General features: G+C 44.6%; 1 protein-coding gene across 4 annotated transcripts in view; it reads left to right on the forward strand.

Annotated features, from left to right (window-relative positions):
• Positions 1-19,940, forward strand: part of ASCC3 (activating signal cointegrator 1 complex subunit 3) — a 501,864-nt gene that overhangs the window by 161,141 nt on the left and 320,783 nt on the right. For all 4 annotated transcript variants that reach the window (XM_074990822.1, XM_074990825.1, XM_074990823.1 and 1 more), the window contains one exon: positions 1,841-2,005. In XM_074990822.1, the coding sequence (XP_074846923.1) occupies positions 1,841-2,005 (165 nt within the window). The remainder of the gene's footprint in view (positions 1-1,840; positions 2,006-19,940) is intronic.

Raw genomic sequence — 19,940 nt, forward strand, 5'->3', positions numbered from 1 at the left:
TGACTGAACGCTGAACTTAAGAAAAATTTTGCAAAGATTGATTCCTAGGAGTCTTGCTGTAAAATGTGTTCTTAGACTACAAAAATATTTTATAGAATGAAAGTAACCTGTTACATGAGCTTTTCTGGAGACTTTGGCTATTATGTTCTCTCTTTAGACACTGTCATCAGCAGAGATGATTGCGTATTGTTTATAATGTTTCAGTTCTGAGCTTCTTCAGAGATTCAAAACTGCATGCGGTTTTGAAAAGTGGACTTTGTTTAAAAAAAAGAAATTATGCAAGAGCCTGAAAGAAATTTGAAGAATCTTTTCTCTTGCAAGACCTTTAGGGCTAATTTTAATTTCTGGTGTAAAACATTGAAGATTTGAATGGTAGACATGAAAATGACTGTTTGCTGCTCTTTGCCAATGCAAGGTTTAGAGGGATTGTTTTACTATTCATATTGAAATAATATTCCTATTTTTTCATTCAGATGTAAAGAAATGAGTGTCCTTAAGTTTGGTTTCTGTTTTAATATAACCAGATTTTGTATCAAAACTCAAAGTAGAATGATTCCATTCCCATTCTCCAAACATGTATTTGAGGAAAATTTGAGTTTGAAGAGGATTCAGCTTTTAATCCTAAATTTAATTTTTTATAAATAGCAGCTGAATGTTTCAAAAGTTATATTGTGTTTATAATATAGGATTCCCATTTTTATGGGAAACTATTTTGAAAATCCTGAATCATTTGAGATTGGCAAGAGATATGGAGCTTACTTCTAGATCACCAGCTGAAATTAGACCCACATCATTTAAAAGTGAAAGCAATCCCCAGTTACTCAGTCACATATACAATGAGTTGTTTGTGCAAGTCCAGTTCTTACATGACAAGTGTCTACGTTACCAAACCTTATCATATATTGACAATCTTATTCACAGGCCTAGCAAATAAAGTCAATTATAAAATACAATGAAGACTGATTGTGTTTTTTCTTTGAAATAATACTTCCAGGTCAATGATGAATTTCACAGGCGAGGCAATATGGAAAAAGTAGTCAATTCTGCCCTTTTTTCAGTCACTAAATAGAAAAAAATCCTATAATTGTTAATCTAACTTGTTCATGAGCAATGCATTTACTAATAAAAAAACCTTTGCCTGTGTTAACATTGCTGTTAATCAAAGAATCCTTATGCCCCATTGTTCATAAAAACAAGAAGAGTAATCTTAGTTTTGCTCTATAAATCATATGAATAAAATTTGCTGGTTTCTTAACTCTTATTATACAGCCTCAATGGAATATTCAGGTTTGAATTGTAATTATTCTGTTTCCTTTAGCTTAAAAGTTGCTTTACAAATATAACTGTAATACTGTAAGCCTTATTTAAATACTTAAAAACTGATTTTATGTTGAACCTAAAGAAAGAGAAGCAGGTAAGAGTTCTCCGTGTTCTTCCACACTTTAGCCATGTCTATGTTGCAGTTAGATATTCATGCTATCTGACTTGGGCTTCCACAGCTCAGGCTGAAGGGCTGATTAATTACAGTACAGATATTTAGGCTGGGATAGGAACGTAGATTCTGTCCCTGTGAGAGAGAGAGAAGGGTCTCAAAGGTTGGGCTTCTGAACATCTGCAATTCGACTGAACCAGCCCGTAAGCCTCAGCCCTGCAAATGGCAGCCAGATGGCACTGTTCAGACCTGGGTTTTTAGTTGCAGGTTATGCATAGTCATAGTCTCCTAAGTCATGTAAAGGTTCTGAAATTTTACGCATAATATTACATTAATAGAATTGTGTCTGATGTAGCTGGCATGAATTTTCCATTTTGGACATTTAGGATTCTTTTTTCTGTCTGACAGATGCTTGTCACCACTCCAGAGAAATGGGATGTAGTGACAAGAAAGAGTGTTGGGGATGTAGCCCTTTCTCAGCTTGTAAAGCTCCTGATTCTTGATGAAGTGCATCTATTGCATGAAGACAGAGGTCCAGTACTAGAAAGTTTAGTGGCACGCACTTTGCGTCAGGTAAGCAAAAAATCTTCAGATGAACTTTCAGAAATAATTCAAGAATTAATATGATTCGCAGATAAGAATTCATATATTTTAAAGTGTTACTTGACGGTACTTTTGTCCATATGTAATTCTTTTCATTGTAATAAATGGTACAGTAAAAAGGAAGCAGGTGTGTATTTCATTTTGTCTAGCAAACTGACCTCCCTTATTGTATTATGTTAAATGATTGGGAAGGGATGTCAAAATTATATAGTTAAATTGTATTTGTACTAATTTTGCCTATAACGGAACAATCAGGGTTATTTTCATAGCTAATTGAATATTATGTGTTTAACAATATTTTTAGAATTAATGTTTCACTAATTAATTATTAGTGTTTTAATTTATCCAGAAGTAAGAATTCTAACTTAGATGTTGTTGCAATTTTTCAATTGGAAGCAAAAACTGTTCATATACTACCATTTTGTTGAAGGGTGAATTCAGAGTAGTCGACAAAAGTGGAGTTCAGAGATGGGCAAAGAATGAGATTCGAGTCATGAGAGAGTAGAAATTTGACTGCTCAATGTAGAAAAGAAGTGAATAAGAGGGGATATGACAAAGTAATGAATGATATAAAGAAAGTAAAATGGAGTTCCTGTTTGTTCTTTTTATAACCTAAGAACAAAGGTATCTGCAATGGAACTAAATGGCAAAAATAAATTTTGTTTTGCTTAACGTACTGATCTGTGTTGTCAAAAAAAGTTTGACATTTCTATGAACAATTAGAGCATCCACAAGTACCCTGTTATAGGGCAAATGTTTTAGTAGGACTTAGATACTTTCACACTTTGTGTCTGAAACCAACCATTGATCAACGGGGGCAAAGAATCAATTTCTTTATAGGCAGGGTATTCCATAAGAGCCAAGCATTTGTTTCTGGTCACTGAGGGTGTATCTACATCGCAAAGTTATTTTGGAATAACAGCCACTATTCTAAAATAACTTTGCAGGGGTCTACACAGTGTAACCACTATTTGACAGTAATTTTGAAATAGTAGTTGGCTTATTTTGAATACCATGAATCTCATTCTACAGGGAATAACGCATGTTCCGAAATAGATATTTTGGAATAGGGACTGTATAGATGTGGAATAGGGACTATTTTAAAATAGGGGCCTTCCAGCCCCATCCAAGGTGCCTTGCTGGCCAATCAGTGTGGAGGTTCTATTTAGAAATAGCTGAGCACTGTTTCGATATGCAATTTGTTTGTAGCTGTGCTATTTCAAAATAAAATATTCCGGAAAATCTCTTCCAGAATAACTTATTCTGAAATAATGCTACTGTGTAGACATAGCCTGAGGGACAGGACAGTGGACAGAATGATCCACTGGTTTGACCTAGAATGGTAATATAGTTGTCCTTGTGTAAGTGCAATGTAGGTGATGATTGATTGTTACCATTTGCTGCTGCAGCTACAAAACACTGGAAATCTTTGTGCTAAAATCCCTAGTCTTTGTGTTACAGAACACAACATTAAATCTTCCAGATCAGTGGATTTTTGATGAGTATAGTGCAATGTTGTGTACAGTTTGTTTTGCTTTTGGGGGAAGTGTTTATTTTCCCAGATGTCTTTTAACAAGGACATGATATTCTAGTGCTGATTTCTGTTTTTCTGATATAGAGTAGCAGCTGTTAACATATTTTTTTGTTCATATGAGACTTGCAGCACTTTTTTTGGAAGCTGACAGTGCTCGGTGGTTTCTCCCCGTGAGAGATGGCCAATAAGATGCGGGTGAGCCGGGGCCAAAAACCCAGGGTCCTCGGAGGGGGAATCCCACCAACCCACCAAGCGGGAGGATAAACGCAGTCACTTCTACAGGCAATGTAAGCGCTGAGATTTACACTCTATTTCCCTGGCAGGTAGAGGTCTGGACAGCAGGAGGAAGACTCAGGCACAGAATAAAGGGTATTACTAATAATTTATTAACGAAAAAGACAACAAGCAAACACACAGCAACAACAATAAAACATACACATTAATATACTCATATTAATTACTATATTAACTATAACTATACTCTAACTTACAATTATTAAATTATACTTCATGACACTCTCCTGTACACTTGTTTTTATTTTACGGGAAAGGAAAAATTTGATTAGCGGATAAAGGGAAGAGGGAAGGTAAGGGGATCTGGGCCAGGGCGCTACACCCGGCCCAAGTGGCTGGTGGTGGGAGCTGCTGGGTCTCAGCCGAAGTCAGCCCCCTTTTAACCCCAGCCCTTTCCCGGGGCCTCTGGCCCACTTGGGAGAAAATTAAAGGAAGGTAAAAGGAGATAGGGAAAGGGAATTGATGCCTTTTTTGGCACCAAGTTACCTGTTGTTTAATTACTTTTCCTTATACTATATTTAACTAATTATTAATGCTAAAATACAGCTAACTATAACTAAATTTAATCAAGTGTGCTTCACTTGAGTTCTTTGTGGGCTTCACAGGCCCGGCCCCAAGGGGTCAGGCCCCCAGGCTCTGCCCTCCCCCCCGCCGGAAGACGGCACAGCAGAAGTCGTGACCTTCTGCTCCCCTAGTAGGGGTCCTGGTGCCCACTGAAATGTCTCCAATTAAGGTATGTATGTCTGTCTTAGTGTATGAGGCCCGGGCTTCTGCCACGGGCCTAGTAAAGGTTACATGTCCTGACGGCAGTTGTAGTCCAATCTGGTTGTAGTCTAATTTGGGTAGGTTGTCCAATCCGGTGAGTCACAGATGGTGGATGTCAGTCCCAGCAGCGTGCAGGTGGTGGTGTGGCCAGAGGAGCGGCATCGATGCGATGACGTTGGTGGGCCTCCAGTTTCCTCACGGGGTGCACAGTACCTGTGGCTGAAGCCACAGGCCAGTTCGCCACCTGGTGAGTACGCCTGGAGGCCCACTTGCTGCTCCTGGAAGCAAGCGTGGTGCTGGGGTTCGGAGAGGCACTTGAGCACAGCACCGCTTCACAGCTCAGCCGCCCCTGAGGCGAGCTGCGCTGCAGTGTTCAGCTCTGGGTGGTGCTGCCCAAGGGGCAGACGCCGCAGTGAGATCAGCTCTTCGCTCTCTATTTAGCTAGCCTTGGGATCAGCGGATGCTTTTCAGCCAGCGCTCTCCCAAATGCAGTCTGTAGAATCCTTGTCTCAGTACCCCAGGGCCAGCAACTGAGCTGACTGCTCAGAATTTATAGAGAGTCCTCCTGATTATTTATAAGCTCATTATAATATCCATGATTCTATGCCGAGGTTTTCAAACAGGTCCTCCTTTTGGCTGAAGGTTCTGGAAACCCTTCCCCCTCGGCCAATCGGAGGACCCCATTTTAAACCTGGCTTCATGAATCATTCATGAGTTCAGGTTACCGGGGAAACCAACGGCCTCAGAGTGACCATTGAAGGGGGCTGCTAAATGGCAGCCTATGAGACTTTAGATTGTCCATGTACCTGCATTGATTTTACAGTGCCAGAGGCTTGTTTTCCCTGACACACGTGGGCGATTATGTCCTAGGGATAAAAAATCCCTGACAGAAGCATGGACCTGTCTTGTCTCATATTGCTCCAGTCCTGCTGACAGAGAGCAAAAACTTGAAGGTCTCTATCAGGCATTCATAAAACTTAATTATCCACTGGGAAGTTTTTTTTTTTTAAAAACAGCAGATTGACGGGGCCAGATAAATACCCAGAAACTAACTACTTCAAGATAGGCCCAAGAAGGTCAATAACAGAACACCACTTGCAATTACCTCAAACCTATGCAGCATATAATCAACAACCTATACTGGAATGTGATGCTATACTCTAAGAGGCCCTAGGTGAGAGGCCTGTTCTCTCCTACAGACAGCCACCTAACCTCAGGAAAATTCTCACAAGCAACAACAGGCCTCGTAATACTAATCCTGAAACTCTTCCTTGCAACAAACCTGGTGTGAATTTTGTCCACGTTTATTCTGGAGATAGTGTCATTGGCCCTAACCACATTAATTACAGGATTAGGGGCTCATTCTCCTGTACCTCAACCAATGTTATATGCCATCATGTCCCAGCAGTGTCCCTCTGCTGTGTATATCGGACAAACTGGACAATCACTTCTCCAAAGAATGAATGGACACAAAGCAGACATTAGGAATCTGAATACACATAAACCTGTCAGTGAGCATTTCAGTGCAGTGGTCTGAGAATATGCATCTTACATTAGAGCCTTCAATAGCAGATTACAAAAGGACATATGTGAACTGCAGTTCATGCTCAAATTCAGTATGTTGAGGGGTTGGCCTTAATAGAGAGCAGTTACCTCATGAATTACAAAGACAGCTTCCTGCTCTTTGATATTCGTAGGGATCTCAGGTAGGACCCTGAGTATTTTGCTCCTTCTCTCCCCCACCCCCCCGTCCCAAACTCCACCTTCAGTCCTATGTATCTGTCAACTTTTTCTTTTTTTCTCTGTCTGTGTCTACACTACAAAAATAACTTCTCAGTAAGCAACTTCAAAGTTGAGTGTCTACACACACCCTACTTTGAAGTACGGCGCTATTCCATTCCCAGGAATAGAGCAGGGACTTGGAAGTTGGGCTCCCTAATTGGAAGTAAGGGAAAATGCGTGTAGACTCTCTGCTGGCTACTTTGATGTAGTGCCAACTTTGAAGTTAACAGCAACCAAGGGTCCTGTGGCACCTTATAGACTAACAGAAAAGTTTTGAGCATGAGCTTTCGTGAGCACAGACTCACTTCATCAGATGCTGGTCTTGGAAATCTGCAGGGCCAGGTATAAATAAGCCAGAGCAAGGGTGGAGATAATAAGGTTATCTTGTTATCTCCACCCTTGCTCTGGCTTATTTATACCTGGCCCTGCAGATTTCCAAGACCAGCATCTGATGAAGTGAGTCTGTGCTCACGAAAGCTCATGCTCAAAACTTTTCTGTTAGTCTATAAGGTGCCACAGGACCCTTGGTTGCTGTTACAGATCCAGACTAACACGGCTACCCCTCCGAACTTTGAAGTTAGTTCCTAGTGTAGAGGCACCCTGTGTCATAAAACAGTCAGTGCTGTACTGGAAATCACGTATTTCCAGATGCAGGATCACATGTGCCCCACAAAAGCTCATTGCCTAATACATTATTCTGTTTAGTCTTTAAGGTGCTATATGACTGCTTGTTTGTTTTGTTAAACTACAAAGTAACACGGCTACCTCTCTGTTACTATTGTCTTATATTGGTAGAACTGGAATTTTAATACAACTAAAACAGAACTTTGGGATCAATGTGGGGTTGCAGCTTATTTCCTGTGTCCAGTAAATATGCTATCAAATAAACTCTCTTGCAGGAAAGAACACACGAAGAATAAAAGTCTTAAAACAAAAACACGCAGAAATCTTTTCCAACAACATCCAGATGTTAGCGTAACTGTTACATCAGAAATGGTGCCCTCATAAATTGCCATGTGCTATAAAAATGGCAAGAAGAAAAAAAAGATTATGGCGTGTCTTGACAACAGAATTTACAAAACTTGTGGAAGGGAAAGAGAAATTAATACTTAGTCTGAGGTGGAGGAAAATCTCACTGTTGTGGGAAAGAGAAGGGTAATCAGCAGAAAGAAAACTGTGTAAACAAAACTGTTCCTAAAAGATTAGAAGATAAGTGTTAAAAACAAACAAAAAGGTTTAACTGTTGAAAAAAATAATTTCTCCCAGAGGTGAAGGGCAAACAAGCTTCATTTGCCTTGAACAATAGTTGCTTAATATTCTTAAAATACAAGCACAAATTTAAACATTTACATTCTGCTTGTTTCAGAGAGTTTATTCTGCATGACCTAAAAGGAAGAAATGCTTATTGTTTCCATTTATGTTTTATTTTAGGAAGGTTTTTTGTTTTTTTGTTTCTTCTAAGAAAAATGTTACTGCCATTAATTTCTCTTTTGTGAGGATTCCATCCTAACTAGTTATAGGATATGTGCCTCAAGGAGAAGGAAAAAAAAAAACCCCTCTTGTGCAAAAACTTGTTCCATTTAAAACACGAAAGACTGACTAAAAATGGAGAGGCAGATGTGGACTTTGAAAACAATGAGATGAGAGTGCCAATATGTAACAGCAACTTTATTAACTAGGACCTTTTTCTTCTCGCTCAGCGATGTATACTCAGGCTGTGTCTACACTATGAGAAATTTTGAATTTAAAGCAGTTAGCTTGATATTACCAGGTGAGGTGACCTGTCTTCACTGAAAATACCATAAGGTTGATTTAGGGTGCACTAATCTCTAGATTAGAAAATCGCAGTTACCTGATGGGTGTAGTGTCAAGCTTGAATTCAGAAGTATGATTAAAGGTCAGTGTGGAACATCCTAGAACTGAATTTATTAGCCTCCAGAGGTGTCCCATATCTATCCCACAAAGCTATGCATGCTGCACCTGGCTCCCAGCTACTAGTGGGGTCTGCTGGAGCTGTGCACGGGGCCAGGCAGCCACACCACAGGGGCCCGTAGCCACCTGTGACAAGGTGCCCTCCCCCCACCCCCGCATCCAGCAGGCTCCAGCAGTAGTTCTACTGGAGCTGGTGAGTAGCAGGGGGTTTGGATTTTTTTTTGGGGGGTGGGTTGTTTTTGGAGGCTGTTTTTTTGGGGGTAGTTGGGGTGGGACTAGGACTGGGGGAGCCTGGGAGGAGGGGGAGTAAGCCCTCACATTCAAGGGACTTTTGAGAAGAACAGACAGCGATATTAGTCCGTTAAATGGAGGGTTTACTGTACTAACAGGAGCTGGGAAATTGACCAAGTCTGCTGCGCTGTCAGCTTCTCGAGTCTCCTAAGCTGTTGGACTCAGGAAACTGACAGCACTGCTGCTGCTGGCTCAGAATGCAGGGCTGAGGGAACTGTGGGATAGGTTCCCACAATGTCCGGATCATGAAATCTATGATCTCATGGTCGCTGCAGCCCAGGTTCCCTCCCACTTCTATTTCTTCTATTAGTTCTTCCCTGTTTGTGAGCAGCAGGTCAAGTTGCATATGACCCCTGGTCGGTTTCTTCAGCACTTGTACCAAGAAGTTATCCCCAACAGTCTCCAAAAGCTTTCTGGATTGTCTGTGTGCTGATGTATTGGTCTCCCAACAAATGTCTGGATGATTTAAGTCTTCCATGAGAACCAGGGCCTGTAATTTGGAAGCTTCACTTAGCTTCCTGAAGAAAGCCTCATCTATCTCATCTCCTTGATCTGGTGGTCTATAACAGACACCAACTACAACATCACCTCTGTTACTTCCACCTCTGAGCTTAACCCAAAGACACTCAATTGGATTTTTTCCTTCCTCATACTGGAGCTCTGAGCAATCATACTGCTCCCTCACATAGAGAGCAACTTCTCCTTTTCTCCCATCCGTCCTTCCTAAACAATTTATAACCTTCCATGACCGTGCTCCGGTTATGCGAATTGTCCCACCAAGTCTCCATTATTCCAACCACCTCATATTTGTTGGACTGTGCCAGGGCCTCTAATTCTTCCTGTTTGTTCCCTAGGCTTCCGGCATTAGTGTACAAGCATCTTAGAGAAGGGGCCAATTGCCCCACTTGCTCCGCTTCACCCAGGAAACCCACTTGATTGTTCCCTCCTCCTTCCCCACTTACCTCAGGGCTTGTCACCTTCCCCCGACAAACCTAGTTTAAAGCCCTCCTCACTAGATTTGCAAGCCTGTCGCAAACGCACGACCCGTAGGCCATCTCTGGCTGGAACAGTTTCACGATCTGATACAGGAGTACAGGCTGACCTGGAGGTAGGAAGCTATTTGTTCCCATCCTCTGAGCTCTTGACCTTCATGGCACCACATCGCCTGAGGTTATTTATTTGATATATTAAAGGATTTTTTTAAAAAGATTGTGCCTCTTTTTTAACAAGTGTAAAATGCCTTATTTATCTTTTTAACCAGCTACATTATAACATATCTAGATGGGGCATGTTTGCCTACTTTTCATATACCAATTGTAACACACCAGATTCTTCCATCATGTTGTCTCACTGAGTAAGATGCTCCTCAGCATGACAAAAGAGGTTGAATTAAAATGCTCAGGTTTTGAGGGATTAATAGCTGGGGTACACGCAAAAGATAAGAATGGAAAGTTCAGCGATTATTAAAATATATGCATTGTACACGTGAAGATAAAAAAAAAAAAAAAAAGTAATCCAGATTGTTGAAATAACTATCCATGAAACAAATTGCGTATTGTTTCCTAAAAAATGAGAGGTAGCTGTGTTAGTCTATAGCTTCGAGAACAAGAAGTCTTGTGGCACCTTATAGACTAACATATTTTGGAGCATAAGCTTTCGTGGGAAAGACCTGGTTCATCAGGTGCATGAGTGGGTGGATGGTTTCAGAGAGGCATTTAAAGAATGGGGTCCCAGAAAAAGGGAGGGCCAGAGCTTACAAGGTCTATTCAGCAAGACTTTGGGAGGCAGGCCTGTCCTTGCCTACAGACAGCCTGCCAGCTTTAAACAAATCCTCACCAGCCACTACAAATCACAAACCAGTGGCTCCAGGCCTGGATCCAGCCCCTGCAATGGTCCTCACTGCCAGCTCTGCTCACATATCTCTACCAGTGACATCACAGGACCTAACATCAATCATACCATTTGGGGCTCCTTTACCTGCACGTGTACGAATAGAATATAGGTCGTCATGTGCCAGCAATGCCCCACTGCGATTTACATAGGCCAAACTGGACAGTCTCTACATAGAAGAATAAATGGACATAAATCAGACACCAGGAATGGTAATGTACAAAAACCTGTGAGTGAACACTTCAGTCTCCCTAGGCACTCAATAACAGACTTAAAAGTAACAGTCCCAAAACAAAGAAATTTCAAAAATCACATGGAGAGACAAAACTCTGACCTGCAATTTATTTGCAAATTTGACTGCATCAACCAAGGATTAAACAGACTGGGAGTGGCTTACCCCTTACAAAAGCAGGATCTCTGCCCTGGGTGTTAGCATCTCCACATTAGCCTCTGACAATGGGCCACATCCCCCATGTCTGATCTGACTTGTTTTTTCCTCTTTTGATATGTACTACTGATAATGGGCCATTTCCAACTTGACTGACTGGCGTTGTCAGCTCTGACCCTCCTTTTACTGGGACCCCACTCTTTAAATATCCCTCTGAAACACCCACTCATGCATTTGATGAAGCAGGTCTTTCTTCCTCGAGTGTCCCCGTGGGTGCTCCACGATAGGTGTCGGGCTTGCCCCGGCGCCGCAGGTCGGATCTTTTCAGCAGTTTCTGCCGGACTGCGCATGCGCCCGCGCGCACCGCTCCCTTGCGCGCTCCCGGCCACGTGCGCGATCCGGTCCCCTCCAGTTCCTTTTTAACCACCATCAGCTGCAGACGGAATCCGCTCAGGCTATGGCCAGAGTTAGCGTATTTAATGTTTTTAAAGTGTTTAGAGTTTCTTTTTCAGTCTTTAAGCTTAAGTTAGCTTGTTATTGCTTTCAAAAAAAAAAAAAAAAGAGAGTAAAAAGTAAAGTTTTACAGCCTTAGTAGCAAGCGGAGCAGCGGAGGCCCGGGGACGTAAGGCCATTAGGCCTCCTGCCGTGGCAGGCTGAGTCCGAGAGGGGAACAGGCACAGAGAAGGTGCTAAGTACCCTATTAACAACCCAAAGACTCACCACAATGTCCTCTTCAGGATTCAAAAAGTGTGAGTCATGCCGCGAAGTGATGCCGGCCTCTGATGGGCACAGTCAGTGCATTAGGTGCCTCGGGGAATCTCATGTCACCCAGAAATGCTCTTTCTGCACAAAGCTCACAGCCAGAGCAAGGAAGGACAGAGAGATGTGGCTGAAAATGCTGCTCTTTGACAAGGCCCTCCAGCCAGACATGCTGGAGCGGCCTCAGCAGGAGGGACCCGCAGGGGCCCATAAAAGGAAAGCTGCTTCCCTAACCCCATCAGCGCAAAAATGGAGGAAGCTTTCACCAACCCGATCCCTGCTGGCAGCCACAGCGAGCGGGACGGGTGGAGCGCATAGCCCCCAGCCGCAGTCACAGCTGAGCGGCGGCGGCACAGAGACGCACGTGGCAGAGGCTGAGCCTCCGATAATCAAACAGCCGTCCCGCACCACGGGCAGGGCGGCGGCCAGGCAAGCACCGGAACTGGCGGCACCGACCCCCGGGGAACCGGTGGTGCAGAGCTCGCAGGCACGCAGCCTGCAGGCACCGGGGGAGACCACCTGCGCGGCACTGCAGCGGAGCGTGCCAAGCGCGGCGCAGACAGAGGGGCCGAGATCCCCGATGTGGAAAGGGGCAGAGCCAGCCCCACAGGGGAGGGGAAAGGCAGCACAGAAAACCTGGCACCGTAGCCCTTCTTCAGACAGGGCTGCAGGGCTACTCGCTCTAAGCCCTCCACTTATGCTGCGGACTCCAACGAGGCAGCAGGGGTCACCTCCAGTATACCCTGAGCCCCCATCCCCGTTCCTACAGCCAGCATCACCATGGTTCGGACCACCATCACCCTTCCTGGGTTTTGAACTCCTGGAGTACTGCCACAAATCAGTCTCTCCATTATCTCAATCACCCAGACGATCTCGCTCCCCCAGACGCAGGGGGTATGCGCCTTCAGAGTGGTCCAGGTCTCCATCTCCGGAACAGTGCCCGTGTTGCCATGGTTGCCCCTATCACTCGGGGCATAGACACCATAGGCCTACTCCCAGGGACATATCCCCCCAGACGGTTCAATATCCCCGAGGGCAATCGCAGATGGGGACGAAAACGCAGATATCTCAGGGGGAGTTGATTCTGGAACCCCAAGATTTTCCCTCGCAAGTATCTAGCGAGAGGATGTATCACCATCAACAGGACCCAGAGGGGTCCAGAGAGGCTTACCCTAGCGGTTCCTCGCTATCTTCCCCTGATGAGGGCACGGCCCCAGGGGATGTCCATCCTCCGGACGATCTCAAATAGTTCCAAGAGCTGTTTAAAAGGGTGGCCTTAACGCAAGGCATCCAAACAGCAGAGGTGCAGGAGAAACACCATAAGCTCCTTAAAAACCTGAGACCTCCGGCCTCTTCCAAAATAGCTATTCCGCTGATGAAGCAATCATGGAGTTCGCCACCACAGTATGGCAGACCCCTGCGTCCACTCTGCCTATAAACAAGACAGCGGGAAAAAAAGTACTTCGTCCTGACGAAGGGCATGGAGTTCCTGTTCAGCCACCCACAACCAAATTCTCTGGTGGTGGAATCGTCTCAACAGAGGTCAAAAACTTCTCAGTACAAGACAGGGGGAACGGACAAGATGCCAAGAAACTAGAGTTGTTCAGCAGAAAGGTCTACTCCTCCTCTACCCTACTGTTGAGAATGGTGAATTACGCAGCGCATCTAGTGAACCATAATTTCGACAACTACTCCAGGCTGACTTCCCTCATGGACTCGCTTCCAGAGGACACGAAGCTGGTGCTCAAGGCCCTCGTGCAGGAAGGCTACGCAGCCTCGAGGACAGGAGTTTAGATCGCCCTAGACGTAGCGGATAAGGCAGCATGCTCAACAGCTATGGCAGTGATCATGTGCAGGGAGTCCTGGCTCCAGACATCGGGTATCCCGAGGGATCTGCAGGCGAAGATCGTTGATCTCCCCTTTGACACGTAGAAGCTGTTTGCAGTATCAACCACAGCGTCTCCAGTACCACAGGGGCTACAAGCAAGGGCTACATCAACAGCACCAACAGTACAGAACTCCCAGGCGACGTTCTCAACAGAGCCGTGCGTCCTCGGGGCAGGGCCAAAGGCCACAAGTTTGACACACAGATCGAGGGCAGCGCTATCGCTACCATCGCGCAATGTCATCCGAAGCTACTATTCCACCATTGCCTCCGACCATTCTATGACCAGTGGCAAAAGATCACCACAGACAAATGGGTACTGGAGATCATAGCCACAGGTTACGCGATTCCCTTCCAGTCGCTCCCACCGCCACGACCTCCACCCAGACCCCACCTAAAGGACGCCTCCCACGAAGCAAGACTCAAGCAGGAGGTAGGCCATCTTATGCTTATGGGGCAGTGCAAAGAGTGCCAGAGCAACTCCGAGGGAAAGGGTTCTACTCAAGATACTTCCTCACAGAGAAAAAGACAGGAGGCTGGAGTCACATCTTAGATCTTCGAGGCCTCAACCGGTACTTGTGCAAGCAACGCTTTCAGATGATCACAGTTGCCTCTATGCTTATGGCACTGGACGATGGAGATTGGTTTGCAGCCCTCGACTTGCAAGACGCGTATTTCCACATAACTATTCACCTGGCTCACAGGCGTTTTCTCCAGTTCATGGTAGGCAAAGAACATTTTCAGTACAAGGTTCTGCCGTTCGGCCTCTCCTCGGCCCCCAGAGTCTTCACCAAGACCTTGGCAGTGGTGTCGGCCTACCTGCACAGACAGGGGGTGTTTATATTCCCATATCTGGACAACTGCCTACTGAAAGGGGCCTCGAAGGAGGAGGTACTTCGCATGATACGCGTCACAGCAGACACGTTCTCTTCGCTGGGCCTGGTCATCAATCTGGCAAAATCAAAGATAGACCCTGCACAGGACATAGAGTTCATAGGGGCATGTATAAATTCCATCATAGCAAGGGTTTATCTACCAGATGCCCGCTTTCGTGCCATTGGTTGCCTCGTGCAAGTCATCACCTTCAGCCCTACGGTGCCGGTTCTGACGTGCTTACAGCTGCTGGGCCACATGGCAGCAGCAATGTTTATGGTACAGAACGCCCGATTGCATATGCGCAGCATGCAGCACTGGCTGGCGAGTGTCTACAAACCGGCAGCGCACACCGTCCACAGGGTGGTGTCGCCCACGACAGAGGTGCGCAGATCCCTGCAATGGTGGGTGAACCCCAAGAACATGCTAACAGGGGTGCCCTTTTCACCAACCACAAATCTGTTTTTTCTCACTACCGACGCCTCCCACATAGGGTGGGGAGCACACATGGGCAAAAAGGTGACGCAAGGACTGTGGTCCTGCACGGAGCAGTCACTGCACATAAATATACTGGAGCTCAGAGCAGTGTTCAACGCCTGCAAACACTTTTGAGACCATATACAAGGCAAAGTAGTCGGGATCAGTACAGACAATACCTCCACCATGTTTTATATAAATCGGCAAGGAGGAGCTCGGTCCCGTGCCTTATGTGCGGAAGCAGTCCGATTGTGGAACTGGTGCATCGCCAACAATATAACCTTGAAAGCCTCGTATTTACCAGGCGCTCACAATGTGAAGGCAGACCAGCTGAGCAGGCGTTTCGCACTCACGCACGAGTGGCAGATCTGTTCCAATCTGCTACGACTGATTTTTCACGCATAGGGATTTCCCCAGATAGACATGTTTGCCACTCAACACAAGAAGAAGTGCCCACAATACTGCTCCAGGGCAGAACTGGGACAGGGGTCCCTGGGGGACGCATTCGCGATCTCGTGGAGGAGCCTCCCTGCTCTACACATTTACTCCCACAGTGCTTATCCACAAAGTCTTGCAGAAAGCCAGGAGAGAGGGAGCCCGAATGATCCTAGTAGTCCCAACGTGGGATCGACAGCAATGGTTCCCCTTACTCCTGCGCATGTCGGACCGTCCACCGATGCCCCTCCCGGTGGCACCGGATCTGCTCACGCAAGCCCAGGGTTCCATAGTGCATCCACACCCCCCCCGAGGCCTGCGAGTGTAAGCATGGTTAATCCATGGCTCAGCTCCCTAGAGAGCACGTGTACGGAGGGAGTGCAACAAGTCCTAGAAAGTAGCAGGAGGACTTCCACCAGGAAGACCTATAAGCAAAAATGGACTCGATTCACTGCATGGTGTTCTACCAAGCAATTAGCCCCCCTTGCTGCACCTATACCTGTAATACTAGAGTATTTACTGGACTTCAAGAGAGGCGGACTCTCCCTATCCTCGTTGAAGGTCCACCTTGCCGCTATATCGGCTTTCAGACATGAAGAGGAAGGGCACACGGTGTTTGCCCATCCCATGGTTACCAGGTTCCTCAAAGGACTGGTAAACCTATACCCCCCGTCGGAAACCGCTTCCACCTTCGTGGAGCTTGGACCTGGTGCTTAATGCGCTAACGGGACCACCGTTTGAACCCTTAGCCACGGTTTCCCTCCATCTCCTTACGATAAAGACAACCTTCCTTCTTGCAATCACGTCAGCTCGCAGGGTGAGCGAGCTTGCGGCAGTTATGGCAACGCCACCCTGCACAGTATTTTCCAAGGAGGCGGTAACCTTACGGCTGCATCCAGCCTTTGTTCCCAAAGTTTCTTCAGAGTTTCATATTAACGAACCTATAGTTTTACCCTCGTTTTATCCAAAGCCTCATAACTCCAACAAAGAGGCGCGCCTACACCTCCTGGACGTGAGGAGGGCGCTGGCTTTCTATATAGACAGGACTAAGTCCTTCCGGAAAACGGATAGACTCCCAGTCTCTCTCGCTCCCAAATCAAAAGGAGAAGGTCTCTCTTCGCAGAGAATCTCGAAGCACATCGTATCCTGCATAAAAATGTGCTACGAACTTAGACTCCTTTACTGGCCCCACCTAGGGCTCACTCCACTAGGGCGGTGGTGGCATCAACAGCCTTTTTCAAGGGCATTGCGCTAAAAGACATTTGGAGAGTGGCGACCTGGTCATCCTATGACACCTTCGCCAAGCATTATGCCCTTCACAGGGTATTCCAAGAGGATACCTGTCTCTCGACAGCGGTCCTCTCGGGGACAAGCTGCACATAAACCGATTACCCACCTCCTATCTTGGGTTACTGCTGGGTAGTCACCTATCGTAGAGCACCCATGGGGACACTCGAGGAAGAAAGAGAAGTTACTCACCGTAGTAACGATGGTTCTTCGAGATGTGTACCCATGGGTGCTCCACCACCTGCCCGTCCTCCCCGCTTTGGATCTCTGTTTAGTATTTTTCAGGAGCATCCGAGGCGGTTGGTCAAGGAACTGGCGGGGACCGGATCACGCACATGGCCGGGAGCACGCAAGGGAGCGGCGCACGCCAGCGCATGTGTGGTCCGGCAGAAACTACTGAAAAGTTCTGACCTGCGGCGCCAGGGCAAGCCCGACACCTATCGTGGAGCACCCACGGGGACACATCTCGAAGAACCATCGTTACTACGGTGAGTAACTTCTCTTTCCCCGTGAAAGCTTATGCTCCAAAATATGTTAGTCTATAAGGTGCCACAGGACTTCTTATTCTCTAAAAAATAAGGAAATTCTTGTAGCTGAATAGTCTTATCTCTTAGATTAATTAATCAGAATATTGATTGCTATTTATCAATTCCTAGTGAATATTAATCAGAATATTGGTTGCTATTTATCAGTTCCTAGTGAAGCCTATTTTAAAACATTGAGCTGTGAACCCTAATTCTATATATATAATATTTTGTTAGCAATCTTACTAGCAGGTCTTAAGGAAGAAAATATGTTTGTTAGAATTTCCTGTCTGGTCATATTTCCCAGGGCATTACTTTATTGTACATGTTACTTTTATAGGCACAATCGAGTCAGATATAAGTGTTTTTGGGGGCAGGGAAGTAGCCACATGGGCAGCAAGGCATGCTACGTGCAGAGGCATCAAGGAAGAAGTTTTCAAAAGTGTTCACTGATTTTTTTTTTTTTTCCCCCTCACTTAATTTAAGTGATTAAGTGCACATTTTTTAAACTTTGGTACTCAGGAATTGAGGCATTAAGTGTGCACAAAATTAGAGGGCACTTGAACATTTGGAATCTAGTATGTGGGAGGGACGGTGGGGGAAGGATGGCATAATTTAAAAATGAGGCGTAGATACTACTTTGGAAATCATGCATGTTAGGCTGGACCCCTTTCCCTGCTACAGCTACTTTTGTGCCACTCAGCCAGTGGAGTACGTCCACAAAGCTGACATATCAAGCTATCCAAGATATTGCTGCTGTGGGGGAATCCCCAAATGGAGTACAGCAGAGTAGCAGCTCTGCCCTAAATTGCATTTAAGGCCAAAAATGGTGTAGAAAAAGGCTTTTAACCTTGTTTGGGCACTCTTCCTTACCATGTGTGCTGGGTACAAAAGCTATGTTCTTGAAACACCTGAAAAAAAAAGTGCATAATAGTATTGCTGCATAACCTTAGCTCTAGTAGAGTAAAGCACTCAATAACAATGAAACATCCTGTGGCACCCTATAGACTAACTGATTTATTGGAGCCTAAGCTCAGACAAAGTTGGTCTTTGCCCCCAAAACCTCAGGCTCTAATAAATCTGTTAGTCTATATGGTGCCACAAGATTTTTCATTGTTTTTGCTTATACAGACTAACACAGCTACCCCTGTGATAGTTGAGTTCAATAATGCACGTTTTGCACTTTTCAATTTTTGAAGAATGTTTGTCATTTAGTAAAGTCAATTTAAACTTTTTTTAGTGGAAAAAATTGCTTTGAGCTCTGGTGTTATACTGTGTATATAACATCAAAAGAGTTCTTTGAAACTAATTTGTATCTTTTGATGTTTAAACTTATGCAGTCTTGAGCATAACTCAGATGTAAAATAAAAATGTTTAAACCTTTTAATCAAAATTTGTACAGTTCTACAATATTTAGCATGTTAGTTTAAAATACTTGAACAGCTTTCTGAGCTGGTGATGCATATTCTGTAGTATCTGGTCATCAGTATCCAGAGTTGTTGGTTTCTTGACGCTTTTACTCAGTGAGACCTTTACAAAAACATACTGGGTGTCACACTATAGTTGTTACACCCATACACACACATCTCGCAGAACTGGAAGGGACCTCAGGAGGTCATTGAGTCCAGTCTCCTGCACTCTTGGCAGGACCAAGCACCAACCCCCCCTTTTTCTCTATTTGCCACAGACTCCTAAATGGCCCCCTCATGGATTGAATTTACAACCCTGGGTTTAGCAGGCCAAAACCTGAAGAATGGGAATAGAATTTGAGTTTTTTGTTATCTTCATTCTCCCACTCATCTCAGAACTCACAAATTACATAACTGAACTTAAACTGATTATAAAAGTCTGTCAGTAATTGAAAATGTAGTAGCTAGAATAGGTCAAAACATTTTTGTGATATTAACTTGTCCCCATTTTGACACCCCACCCCAAACAAAAAGAAAAAAAAAAGCTTAGAATTTTTTTAGCTGTTTTAAAAAAACTGAAGACAAATCTCTTTTGGCAGTCTACTCTGTTGCATTCAAATTATAGAATTAATAATCATTCTATTTAATGTACAGGTTGTACCTCTCTAGTCTGGCACCCACAGGACCTGACCAGTGCCAAATGGTGTATTTGTAGGCCCTTGGGAGGTCAATATTGTCTAGCAGTATTACCAATACTACTTCTGCTTACTGGGCTCTTAGAAGATGTTCAGGGGCTAACTAAGAGCTAAATACCAGAACACCGAGAGCCAAGACTGGAGGCTGTAAACAAACATTATGGGACCATGAGAAATTTGGCCACACCCTTGATAAATGATAACTAAAATCATGCCAGATGAGTGTGTGCAGATTAGAGAGGTTCGATGTGTAATACAGAATATTACAAAGCTTACAAAAAATCCGTGTGTCTGTGTATGTCTTATGACCAAAGGAGCAAAAAGCCTAAATTTAATGTCTTATGACCAAAAAAAAAAAAAAACAAAATAAGTGAAAATGGGCTTTGAGGCAATTTAAAAAAAAATGGGTGAGAACACAGTTTCCATTTCTTAGAGTAAGCTACTTTTTGTCAGAAATACTTGACTTGTGATGTGATTCAGGATATTTAAGTGGTCATTCAGAATAGTACTCCTGCAACATTAAGCATTTTTTTATATTTATTTTATCCAAGCATATCCTCAGCATAAGTATGTTACCTTGGCTTCTTGTTATCTGCACTTTGAAAAACTACTAGCTCATAATAATCACCTGAGACAACTGGAATAGACAGTGTTTATGGTTTTAGTCAGAGTAAAGGAAGATGAC

Source organism: Carettochelys insculpta, chromosome 3 (genome assembly GCF_033958435.1).
Source record: "Carettochelys insculpta isolate YL-2023 chromosome 3, ASM3395843v1, whole genome shotgun sequence".
NCBI classification, from domain to species: domain Eukaryota; kingdom Metazoa; phylum Chordata; order Testudines; family Carettochelyidae; genus Carettochelys; species Carettochelys insculpta.